The sequence below is a fragment of the Sphaeramia orbicularis genome, chromosome 13 (assembly GCF_902148855.1).
Source record: "Sphaeramia orbicularis chromosome 13, fSphaOr1.1, whole genome shotgun sequence".
Lineage (NCBI taxonomy): Eukaryota > Metazoa > Chordata > Actinopteri > Kurtiformes > Apogonidae > Sphaeramia > Sphaeramia orbicularis.
The window spans coordinates 18272167-18285622 of record NC_043969.1 but is presented as its reverse complement, the minus strand read 5'-3'; the positions used below and the strand labels follow the sequence as shown (position 1 = coordinate 18285622).

Here is a 13456-nt window from a genome sequence, read left to right as displayed (position 1 = left end):
TGTATCCCTCTTCTAACATGCCTGATTCAAATAAGCCTATCATCAAGCTCTGCAGAAGCCTGAAAACAACCAACAGGTGGACTGGAAGAGGGAAACATCTAAAACATGCAGGATAGTAGATCTCCAGGACCAGGGTTGGTGATCCCCGCCATAGTGCATCCAGAGATGGGTTTCTCACCTCAAATCAACATACAAGACCATTAAATATCCTTCCTCACCTTTATTACACACACAATTCCAGTAACAAACATGGTTCAACGCAAATGAAATCCCACTTCTTTTGTATCAAATATAACTGTTGGAAAAATGTACATATTTTCAGCATTTCTTTTACTATACATTGTACAGTAGACTACAGAGGTTGGCAGAAAATTGCATTAGGTTTTGTGAATTTAATTCACACAAGCAGACCTGTGACCGGCCTCCATTTAAGGCTACACTTATAGTACTTACTTAGCAATATGCAAGAGGCTCAGCACTTAACAGACTTACTCTGTTCTATTGAAATGAACTGAAAGGACTACGACCCAGAGGAGGTTTCTGAAAATAGAATGAAATGTCAGGCAGACTCTCACACAGAACGGCTTTGCCACACATTTTCTGATTGGCATTTCCAGAAATATCCAGTGAGAATGGTGCATACTTTAAAAAGTTAAAAAAAAAAACTAAAAAGTCATGATGACACAAACTACTTCAAGTCATGAGAAAGATTAGTGTTGCACCTTTTCCGATTGTCAGAGTTGTAACAATCAACAATAAATAAGATAAAAGACTTGATTGATTGGAATGCACGATTTAAGTTAAAGTCGAGCACTACGTAGAAAACAAAAGTCAGACTGAAACATTAGGACAACGTGAGGCTAACATAATTTATCTTTGCTTGTTTTCTTTTTTTTTTTTTTTTTCAAACAAATACTCAAAGACAACAAAAAATAGAAATACATTCGCTGCCTGTCTGCGTTTTGGAAAACTGAACCAGACAAGCTATCAGGCAGACGTGCGTGGAGACAGAAAAGCAAATTAATTAAACACATTACAATATATATAGATCCTATTTTCTCTGTATAAATTCTGTCCATTTCCACAGTGTACGCAGATCAGTCCCAACCCCCAGTGTTTGGTAAAAGTCTCCCATCTTCGGGCAGAAATACCCCAGTTTTCCTACGTAGAATTCTGAGTGGATGGCTGATTTTATTCCTTTGGGAAACAAGGAAAAAAGAAGGACCTGATAGGCTTCATGGGCAGCCGGAAAGGCACTGTAACTGGTCAACGTCCACTTCTGCTACATCTCCGCTCTCCGATTGGTTCGTCTGTCTTGACCAGCAGTATCCTCCTCTACCTCCTCTTCATAATTTTCTTCCTCATTATTCCTGTGATCCTGCTCTTTTCTTGGGCCTTCCTCATTTTTTTCTTCATCCTGAAGCAAATCACAAAATAAAACTAATGAATACCCACTAAATGTACTAGTAAACCAGTCAGTTACAACATCACTGAAATGGTCATTGAACATGTTTACACTGACACTGTTGGGACAGTTTGAGGAAATGAGGTGTCTGCCTTAAGTTAGAATAGAATAGAATAGAATAGAATAGATCTTTATTGTCACTGTAACAGGAACAATGAAAATCAGTTTAGCAGCTCTGTTTTGTTTAGCAGCAAAAACATTTAGTGCAAACAGGACTGTATACAAATATCACACAAAATACTTCGAAAAATTGTAGGCATGTGCAAAAAACTCCAGAATAAAATATTAAATACACATATGCTACTAAAGTACAACTAGAACTACTGAAATTTATAAAAGCTAACTCTATACCACAGATGGGATATACAGTATGAACAACAAATAAGGATATACACAGGGAATATAGGATAGTATATGAACTGTTGCACTGAATAAACCACAACAGGTGATGTACACAGAACCCAGTGTGGATGAATGAAGCCCAACGGTACCAGAAACTCCACTAAACTCAAATTACCAAGTATGGTCACTCATTAGGTGACAAGCACATTATAAAATACAAGTCAGAGAGGGTAAGAGGGCCTTACAGATACACCAATGTATTGTACTGACTGTATGAAAACATCTTAAACGTATCCTTGTCTACTTGTGAGAAATGAAAAGGAACTCAACTCTGTGAAAAACGGTGTTTTTGTACCATAAAAAGACTCTGAAATGATCAGTGAGGTCCTGTTGCCTTTGTTTTCCTCTACTGTCCTAAATGTAATGCATGTGATTTTGATGGTTTCTGCTGGAGGACGTGTAGACAAACCCGTTTTATCTTGAACACTGAACAGTGCCAGTGGCATAAAGAGTAGATTAGAAATAGATTCAGTCAGAGTCAGTAACAAAACTGCAAAAAGCAGCACATGTTGTTCAAACATACTTTAGTTTATTCTAACAGTTGTCATCTACTAGACTCTGCACTACTTCTAAAAAAACACAGTAACAGTTAAACATTATATAATTAAGTATAACATATGTCATAATGGATTTTGTACATTTAGTGATTGTTTTAGGTTGAATTGACCTCACTGAACCCTGGTGGTCACCTGACACCATGAGAGACCACCTGATCTCCTTCATTTCCCAACACACACTGACCAGAGTTAGGTTACAAGAGCCTAACACTGACACACACGCCCAGTAAAACTAAAAGGATTCTCTAAATATGTAATCTTCACTGATCTCCAAAGCTTCAACATGCTACAGGAGTTCCTCCCTGAGTACAAATGCAAGCTTCAAACATTGTTGTTTATTCTCCATCTGTTTGGTGACATATCTTATCTTTCTCATATTATCGCAAATCAACTTAATGCCCTTCTGAGCATCTTAAAATAAAATCAGAATGGCCTTTGTGAAATTACAGTAACCTATTTGGCCTGTGGTCTATTGCATGTGGAGGAAAAGATAAACTCACCTGATCTATGTTCTCCTCATTATATGGATCTTCTCCTTCCTCCTCCACCTCCTCCTCCTCCTGTCTCTTCTGCCCACCGGCTATGTCCTCCTGGGCCTTCAGGACACCAGCAACAAGGTACAAACACACACACACACACACACACACACACACACACACACACACATTTACACAGATTAGTTTACAGTCTAGTAGTGTTGTGGCTTTACAGTAATGTGTGTGTGTGTGTGATCAGTATTGAGGTCCATGTTTGACAACATGTGCCACACACACCTCATCCTCTCCTTCCTCCTGGTACTGGTCGTCCAGTGTGTCTTCCTGTTGGTCGGGGTTTCCAGCCATCTGAACATAAACAGAGTGCAGATTATTTGAGTCGTCATCCATCTATATCATTAACTTCATTCTTCTCTCCTTCTTCCTTAGACCCTTACTCACCACTAGTTCCTCCTCCACAGCAGGCTGTTCGGGTCCTTGGTGTGTATCTATGTGCTGGGCGTGTCCTGCTGGCTCTTCTTCCTCCTCCACCACCTCCTCAGCGACCCTGTGATGCACCTGCTCATCTTCAGCCTCCTCAAACTCATCCTCTCCCTGGTTGTTGGGGTCATCCTCAGGGTCCGGTTCTCCGTCTAATGCAGCCTAAAGTAGACAGTGACACAGTGGAAAATAAGAATAAAGACATTAGGAATATAGCGATAAAAGTGGATTGTTTGTCCTAAACGGATGAGAAACACAATACACCAGTGTCCATTTAATGGTTAAACTAGAAAAGCACTCTGAGAGCGCAGACCTCCGCCAAGGCAGATCAGTGCCCCCCCCCCCCCCCCCCCCCCCAATCACCACCAAAATTTAATCATTTGTTGCTTGTGCCAGTATCAATATTTCCTGAAATTTTCATCCAAATCTGTCCATAACTTTTTGAAAGATCCGGATCAGTCTTTGCCATTTGATAGAACACCCCATTGTAAATCCCTGAGTCAAATTGCATGAGATTTGCACAATTCCCCCATATTGTGATTTCCACCATAAATATTAGTCCCATATTTATTTTACCTATATTTTAAGATTCCTTGACCATGAAAACATACATTTAGCAACTGGATTCATAATTATATCCTTATTAGTTCAGTAGTTATTCACGAAAATCACATTTCTCGTAATGGCGGCTTTCTTCTGGATCTAGCTCCTAAGTATTAAAGCTACATGAAATCCGGTGGCATACTCCTGATGCGGAACTGACTGAGCTACACGATGGCGCTTGTCAGAAATTTCTACCTTTAATATTAAAGGCACAGTAGGCCAAAAAGTAAGGGCACCCCCATTTTTTATATAAATTGAGATAAAATCCGCCTCCTGGATCAGATCCGGATCAGCCTTTGAAATGTGATAGAGGACCCCGTTGTCAATTCCTGAGTTAAATTTCATGAGTTTTGGTCAATAATTAAGCAAGATATTGGGAAACGAAAATTTTGGCCCCATTTACCACAATGTTAATGAAAATTTCAAAGTGATCCAGAATCCAGGATTTCTTCCGGATCACCCCCAAAAGTTAATCATTTTTTCCTTATCCCATTTCCAACAAACCCTGAAAATTTCATCAAAATCTGTCCATAACTTTTTGAGTTATGTTGCACACTAACGGACAGACAAACAGACAGACAAACAAACCCTGGCAAAAACATAACCTCCTTGGCGGAGGTAATGAAGAGCTGCTTAAGACACATGTAAACAGGTGAGGACAGACAGATGGACAGACCTGCTGATGTGGTGGGACTCTGTGATCCCCTTCTTGCTCCTCATCTTCATGTAACATATGATCATCTCTCTCTGTTAAAACACACAACACAAACTAAGAAACAGCCGCTACTTGAGTTCTTTAAATACTGAAAAGGACCTAGAAACTGAGATTCTCTGATTGAAGTGATTTTATCTTTCGGTCTCACCTTCTTCATCGTCATTGTGATGGTCCTCTTCTCCTTGGACGATATCACTGTCCATGTTCTCATATTCAGACCTTTTCCTAATAACAACAACAACAGAGCAGGTCAGCCATATAAATGTCAACAAATATGTAGAAACACTCATGGGTCTGGCCAAGCAAAAGTAAACATTAGGGTCAATTTCTTTTTTCTCTAAAACAATACTTTTGATTACTCAGCATGAAAGACATATTTCTCTAGTTTCTAAAACTGTGTTTATTTAATTTGTACCTGAATGACAACTGGATATATAAGAAAATATATGAGAATACAGTGTAAATTAACAACAGTAAAGGTTGTAAATGAATGTATACAGCATAAATTCAAAATGGAAATAGCAATGTGTAAATAAATATGTTCAGAATATATACCTGTCTAATCTTATATTTCATAATAATCAAATACATCCTGATTTTGACGGTTATTTATTATAAAAAAAAACAAAACAAAACAGTAGAAAGATGTGTATTAAATATAGTAATGAAACCTATGTCGCCAAAGACTGAAAATTTTATCAGTATCTTAATCAAATCTTGATTATTATTATTCTGGTGGATCACACTGAACAAACACCTCACTCCATTCCTTTTTTAGATTCTCACTCCGTTACCATGAATTAATGTTTTTTAAAACTAAAATAAAAATGACACCAGTTTCATTTTTGGATATAATTTACTCTCATATATTAAGAAAAGTGTGGTATGCTAAATATTTGCACTTTCCTTGGGGAACAGTACTTTTTGGCATTTTTTCCAAACCTTGAATAACTGTTGTATATTTTTCCTCAGTTATTTTATCAATGATGACAAATTCATGTTTTTATTAAATATTTGGTTATTATTCCTTAATGGCATGTTAAAGTACTTTCTTAGACCTACAATTTGAGCTATTATGGCTGCTGCTAAATCAATTTTTAAAAACAGATATGGAATAATTAGTATTGCTGCACAGCGCTTTCTCACTCCACTACTCGCTTGGCCAGGCCCTAGTGTGGCTCAGAGGGCATCATATGCTAATAATGCTGCCAATGGGCAACTATTTCAGTGTGCGCAGTCTTCAATAAAGCTGTGTTTTACAGTTTGTTCCCTTGTTTCAATAAAGTTGAATGTCTGCACTGAAACTACACACCGAAAAAGACAAATTTGTCAAGATACATATCTGTTTATGTGACTTTTTGGCAGGGATTTAGTCATTTATACGCCATGACTCGCTTCTCCTCATGCAAATTTTACGTGAAGACCATTTGGGAAACGCACTGTCACAAGTGTAATTTGTCTGAAGAACTATGAGAAGAGCAAACACTGCAGAGTGTTTATTCCTATTTCCATAATGTTTGTGGACAGTGCCTGCTGTATCACAACTGGTACAGCACTGAGAGCAGTGTGAGAAATGATCTGGCTAAATGAGACTAAATAAATACCATTAAGTGTTTATAAACGTCTTAACTCACAACAGTTAAATGTACAATATGTAACATTTATCATGTGCTTGTATGTGTTGGAGTCTGAATAATGAGGAGGGCGTCTTGGATGATCCAGATCATCCTCTTCACTGCATTTTAACAAACCAGTAAAGCAACTGCAGAAGACTCACATCACTATAATGAAGAACTGAACACTACAGAACATCCTTCATCTCCATCAGATGGTGGATAGCTGATGACTGATAGACTGATGATTACTTATTTAATTTTTTTTAAATTTAACTTTCCATGAGCTGATGGAAACTGAACATCCTCCTGGGGATAAATAAACTTTATCTGTATCTGTCTGGTAGAAAAAAGTTTCTGTACGCCCTATGCATTTGTGATATATTATACTAAGATTCACTCTTAAGTTGTTGTGCGCCAAATATTGCACCGTCCTTGAAACCCACATGCTCCTTCTGCACGTGCTCTGTTCCATCAAAGTCAAAACTGGATGTTTCAGCAACATAATAAGACACATCCATAGCATGACATGTTGAAACCGTCAAGAATTTAGTTTTGCTCATTGGCTAAAAGCCCTTCTCGAGAAGATCTATCTGAAGTGGTCAATCAGTATTAATAATGCTAAGCTTAGAACATTGGAGATGTGGAAAAAAGCTGCAGATGATGTTAAGAAACTGTTGTCATGACTTTTGAGACTTTCATCTATGGTAACTTTATATGTCCAGTTTGTAATTCTGATTAATACTCTGTTTATTCAGTTATTTTGATTTTTACTTTGTTTGTCAGATGCTCAATACCAGATTGTGTGTCCCACAAGGAGGGTAATAAGGGTGGGGGGCAGAGGGGTATGTTCTGTGTGTAATGTAGGTGTTGTGTACACGTTTTGTTGCGTAATGTTGAGTTTGTTTGTTTATTCTTGTAAACTGAAATTTAAAATGAATAAAAACAGTTGATTACAAAAAAAAGAATTTAGTTTTGCTATTTTTTCTTGTTATCAATAAGCAAAAAAATCATTTGCATTTGTTTGTGTCAATTACACCTTTAGAAACACAAAAAAGCTTTTTCAGCAAATATTCCATGACAATATTTGAGAAAATTTTAAAGATGCGCAAAAACTTTTTTCCCACTACTATAATAGCGGACTCCATTTCTAAGCTCATAGGCAGTGCTGAAGAGCAGGAAACACAGAGACACCTACATCCTCTGCACAGACATTCAGACAGACAGTCAACAGTTGTTTATTAGGGAGGTAACTAACTCAGTTTGGGAGGAGCCCCATTATTGTCCAGTCACATATTGATCCTTTAAGTGATGTCCGCTCTGATCTTGACGTTAATGATATCTGACCTTTGGTGCTCCTCTCTCAGCAGCTGCTCCCGTCTGTCGGCCTCCCTGTGCTGTTGCTCCTCCCTCTCCTTCTCCTCCCTTAGCTTCTGCTCCCTCTCCTTCAGTATCCTCTCTCTCTCGGCTTGCAGAGCCCCCTGTCGCATCTGGATGTGTTTGCGCTCCTCAGCCCTTTGAGCCTCCAAGCGCTGCTGCTCCTGCTGCTGCTCATAGGCGGACTTCACTCGCTCCACCTGGGCATGTCCCGCATGTAGCAGCTGGGCGTCCAAATGGGGACTCTGAACAAGACAAAAACAACAACATGTTGAGCATGAGAAGGAAATAAAGGGACTAAAAATGCATAGTTGAAGTTTTGAGACATAAACATAGTCAAGGATGGCATTAACACTTCAAAAAGTTGAGAAGATTAACATAAGCACAATACGTACAACACAAGCTCTAATTCAAACTAATGAACACAGAGGAAAGGGTGTCATTTATCACAGTTTCGCTGACATTGAAGATAAAGGATGAGCAATTCAACTCAAGTAGCAGATCTGACCTTGATTTGAGGACACATTTAACCAATACCATTATACCAAACAATTTAAAGTGACCAATTCTACACCTGTGGATAGGGGTGTTTTTAACGCTACAATTACAAAAAAGTGTTTTTATTATTAGAATTATTACTATTATTAATTCCTCTTCTCTTTCTTCTTCCTTCTGTATCAGCAGTTTATTCATACTTTTACCTATTATTTACCAGTTATGATTTGCTTAACAGTTTATTAGTTTAATCCTTTTTATCTCTCTATTAGCTTAAACTAGCAATGTGAAATATTTCTACATTACATTTAGATAACCATTTTCACATCTCTGCTTGCCAGCTAACTAGTTTTTCTGTACTGAACTGGAATAAGTGGTTTATAATCCTATTTGGTATTTTCCCTCATATTATGTGGGATACACATACTTGAACTGTGCAATGACAAGTGTCTCAAACGTCCTCTAAATGAGTTGTGACCTGTTGAGGCTGATGTCTCTGGTGGTCCAAGGCATTCTTGTCTGGCTGTTCCTGCTCTGGCTCCTCCTCCTCCTCTTGCTGCTGCTCATCCTGTTGTTGATCTGGATCCTCCTCCTCCAGCTTCTGGGGTTGTCCCGCCTGCGCCATCTCCTCCTCTGCAAGCTCCCTCCTCCTCTCTGCCTCTCCTTCTCTGTCCTCTTCTTTGTCTGACGTGGTGGGGTGCGACTTGACCTCAGTGTGGGCGTGAACCTCCTCCATTTGGTGCTCCAACTGACAAATAGCAACACACTCATTTAAGCTCAGTGTACATGTAGATATGTCGACTCTACAAACAGCAAAAAACATCCGTCTCTGACATTACCCTGGACTCTGTGTCATGGTGATCTTCATCGACATGCTCTTCTTTGTGTGTCAAAGGCGGGTGTTCATGGGTTTCATGTGTGACGACCGCTGCCTGCTGATGGGCAGCAGCGTTCTGCTCAGGCTGTCTCTGACTCTGCATCCTGTCCATGGACTCTTTGAGCTTCTTGTACTCATCAACTTGGAGCTATAAGGAAGCAACATTAAGGATTTCTTCTGGGGCTGGGTGATAGAACAATTTAATTCAGGTCAGAATTATAAAAATCCTCATTAGTGCTTCATCGTCCCTCAGTCAAGCACCAGGAGTTAATCATCACCATAGTTAATACAGTAACTTCAGACTTCACCGTTTTCCTCTGAGCTTTGCTGATAAACAACAAATCTGAGTAACAGCAGCCATAGCCTAAGACAACCAAATAATATGACAGATAGACAGGTAGTGATTATTTTACCAACAATTCACAATTACATTGTTACAATAATGCACACTGACAATGTCTCAGCTGCAGCTTTAGGTTATTGCTGTTTGTTGCATGTTACTTCTATACAACAAACTAAAGGTGACAGAGCCTTTTCTGTGGCAGGTTCGAGGCTCTGGAACACTCTGCCCCAACAAATCACATGTGCACAGTCCACTGAGCAGTTTAAATGTTTTAGTGTGTGACTTGTAGTGGGATTTATTTTATCTACTGGTTGTGTTTTAGATGTTCTATCCTATTTATTTTGTTTCCGTTCTTATCTGTTTTAGTATGTTGTATTCTTACTAGTTAACTACATCATGCATTTTACTTGTCTCTAATTGTTTCAAATGTGTTATATAAATAAACTTGACCTTGACTTTGACCTCTAAGGCCTATGGTTTTAATAAAGAAAACTTTTTATGATTCACATTTTTGTCTCAAGTTCATGTAGACCACAAAAAAGAACAAGTGAGAATGTGAAATATCCATAAAAACATCATCCATGAAAAAAACTAATCTGAGATTAAATTCTTTTGGCCCCATTTCTCTGCCCTTATGTTGCATAGTACCAAAAAACCCTGAAAGTTTCAGTAAAGCACCAATGCAAAATGATGCAAATTTTTTGATATCTTATTTTACAAAGCTCTGATACACTATATGATAAGAAAATATTGGGATACCGTTAATTCAGGTATCTCTACAAAACTATCATGATAATGTCATCTACTCTTACCAAATATTTCAGATATTGTTTTTACTTAATGTTACCCCATAATGAATTTTTTTTTCTCATTATATTTGTTTAAAATATTCTACCTCCATATTTCTAAAATATTTGTCACATTCTGACCATAAATAATCATTTTACACCACATGTAACTGTCTGGTTTATTCAATTCTCAAAGTCAGCCAAAGGAAACATTGATTTTACATTTATTATGATAATTAATGACAACAATTAAGTATTAACAACTGACATAACTATTTCCATCATGATAATAATTCAAACCAACAGTGATGGGAACTCCCACCTGTAGGTGTATTATATATTTTTGTTCATATTGTGTATAATATGTGCTGAACATGATTGTTGAAAATGTTTCCTATAAACAGAAAAGAAAGCTTTTGCAAAAACAAACCTAGATTCAAGAACTATATTAAATATACTCTTGCATCCATATACACTACAAATATATAACTTACAAATATTATGTGAACTGGAAAAGGATAACCTTTACTTTTCAACTTGACTGTTAAAAGTCAGTGTGTGTGATGAAAATAATCCTTCACACACACGTACTTTCTAACCAGGCCCTCGCTCCAGTCTCTCCATTATATGTTTCTGGCTGATTGGCTACAATGTGCTTTAGATGCACTGCTCTGACAGCTCAGACTAGAACAAACCCCCTGGAGTGAAGGAAAGATGTGTGTGTGTGTTTCTGGAATATGTGTGAGTCTGTGAGTCTGAGCACTGATGGAAAACAGGGCAGGCTTTAAAACAAATTAGCAAATACAGACGGACACAGTGGTAGACAGAGAAGGACTCTCAAAAGAGTCAAAGCAAATATCCATCAGTCCAGACGGGGGGAAGGAAAGGATTTTAGTGGAGTATTAAATACTCAATAATCCACTGAGGCAATCCTAAAGTCACTCACAAGGAGAAATGACAACATTGGATCTAAAAACCAAATAACGCCTTGAGCTTTCTTTTGTCAGTTTCAGAAGGCTTATACACTTAAAATAAAAGTTCAGGTACATCAGAGAGAAAAGAGGAGCTGAATGTTTCTGTTCTGAAGCACTAACTTATAATCACTCAAAAAACTAAACATGCCTTTAAAAAATATAGGCAGTGAAATATGCAAAAGCCAATGTAAGTCAAATATTTTGGAAACAAAAGTCTGTCTGGGTGTGAAAATGCCTTAAAATGCATCTTCACTGTCTTTTGAGGCCGGGATAAACTTTGTGGGATTAAAATAAAACCTGAAAATAGTCCAGTCTTCTACCCCCACCACCACAAGATGGCCTCCAGACAAAAGAAGCCACTGAGGAAACCCTTTGATTGTGATGCTTTCAGGTAAAACTGTAAGCTGTAAAAAGGTAAAATTTATCATCCCTGTTCTCATCAGTTACTAACAACAGAGCAGTGACCATGTCAGGAAAACTAGATATAAAAAGCACATTATTCCTGCTTCTGTGCATCCCAAATACTGCACAGCCTTCTAAAGGAGAGAAATGTTGCTGTGCAGATAATGGATTTTACCCTCAGAGACTTATTTCGACTTATTACCTTTTCGACTTAACACATTGGAGAAAACAACGGGCTAAACAACACTGGACTTGTCTCTAAAAGACTATGGAAGAAAACATCTATTTCAATTATCCAGGACCCTTCACAAACACTGAAACAGCAAATAAAAAAACAGCTTGATGAGGATTAATCACAGAGTTGATTTTGCTTTAGTTCTGGCGTATGGTTCGCTGACTCTGTGTACATGACCGTGCTCTGTTAGTTTTATGACACTTATTACAAAGGGACAGATACTTTTCCAGTGTGGGTGATAATTGGTCAGTGTTGGTGTGTTATTTACTGCTCATGTTTAGCTGCAGTGTGAAGGCTAATGGCTAACGCTAATGAGCTAGTCAATGTAGAGCTGGATGAAGCGTAAAAAGGGAATATAGCTATACGTGTATGCATTTATATTTATGAGTTTGCACAATAGCTTTATGTCAACAGGGTTCCTACAGGTTTGTACAAGTTAAATTTAAGACTTTTTAACACTACTTTGAACAGAATTTAATGCCCATTTCACAGCCTATTTCACCGCTATACTCCTGGAATTGATGACTCCTAGAATTCAGAAAAATGTATGTATTAACATCAGCAGAGATTAACTATTATATAAATACTGTACACAGGCATGAATTTTCTGTGATTATTTCTCACAAGGGGCTGAACACTTAGCAATAATTGGTTCCTAATTTCAATATAAATTGTCGGGTTGGAACGGGTGGAACTGAGTAGAATAACGTTACTTTCTTTGCAGTTTGGACATTTTACAGACACATTTAAACACAACACAGCGAACAAGTTTATGGCAACATAACTTAAGACCGACCACATCAAATTTAATACCATATAAATACTTTTTAATAGCTTGACCAGCCATCTGTCTTTCTAAATGAGAAATCTGTCTGGAATCACGGGGCTTGAATCCAAATATGAAGGCGGGACTAACAGGCCCAGAGTAAACCAATCACAGATAAGACAGATGTGATGCTTTTGTCAGAGAAACTTGAGAATACAGGATGTGATCTGTAATTAAATCCTTATTTTTGAATCAAGTAAACAACCGACAACAATTGTAAAAAGATTTGTGGACTTGGAACTGACTTTGACTCACAACAAAAAGATGTAGTTGCATATGACGCACTATGAAACACCTGCCCCTGCTGACTTGTGATTGGTTCGGTATAGAATAGATTGTGCATATTTCACAGCGACTGGCCCAATTCCAGACTGTTTTCTCAGTACTGAATATACTGAGAAAACCAGATGACTGGCCAGGCTAACTTTTTTAAAGTATTAAATGCAGATTTGTAAAATCAAGAATTTTAAGATTTTTTTAAGACCCTATGGGAAACCTGGTCTAAATCTGATCCTCGCCACCTTGTGAATTGATCTGTGTTTAGCCACTTATAATGTCTGCTGATAAAAAGCGGGCGGTTAAATATAATATGAGCCATTTGTGGAACAGACGCAGAGAAACGCCCAGAAAGGTGAAGAAAAATCAAATCTGCACTCTGTTTTGTCTCTACCATTACACAAGTGTTTTATATACACATTAAAATAGTACAGATATAATTAAAGCTGCAAGCAGCATTGGGCGGGACCTCGCACTGGGCGATCCGCCTCCCGCGTGATCCGCCTCCCCCGCCATCCACCTCCTGTGACCGTC

The 13456-nt window shown here is 38.0% G+C and overlaps 1 protein-coding gene across 2 annotated transcripts in view; it reads right to left on the bottom strand.

The window, feature by feature from the left end:
• Positions 1-205: 205 nt before the first annotated feature.
• Positions 206-13456, bottom strand: part of golim4a (golgi integral membrane protein 4a) — a 31368-nt gene continuing 18117 nt past the window's right edge. The window contains exons 8-16 of one of the 2 annotated variants that reach the window (XM_030152956.1): positions 9041-9226; positions 8680-8949; positions 7677-7951; positions 4865-4941; positions 4678-4751; positions 3360-3560; positions 3198-3266; positions 2925-3020; positions 206-1417 (exon numbers count right to left, since the gene is read on the bottom strand). In XM_030152956.1, coding sequence (XP_030008816.1) covers positions 1283-1417; positions 2925-3020; positions 3198-3266; positions 3360-3560; positions 4678-4751; positions 4865-4941; positions 7677-7951; positions 8680-8949; positions 9041-9226 — 1383 coding nt within the window. In that variant the 3' untranslated portion in view covers positions 206-1282. The remainder of the gene's footprint in view (positions 1418-2924; positions 3021-3197; positions 3267-3359; positions 3561-4677; positions 4752-4864; positions 4942-7676; positions 7952-8679; positions 8950-9040; positions 9227-13456) is intronic. The other variant, XM_030152957.1, reaches the window with a different exon arrangement.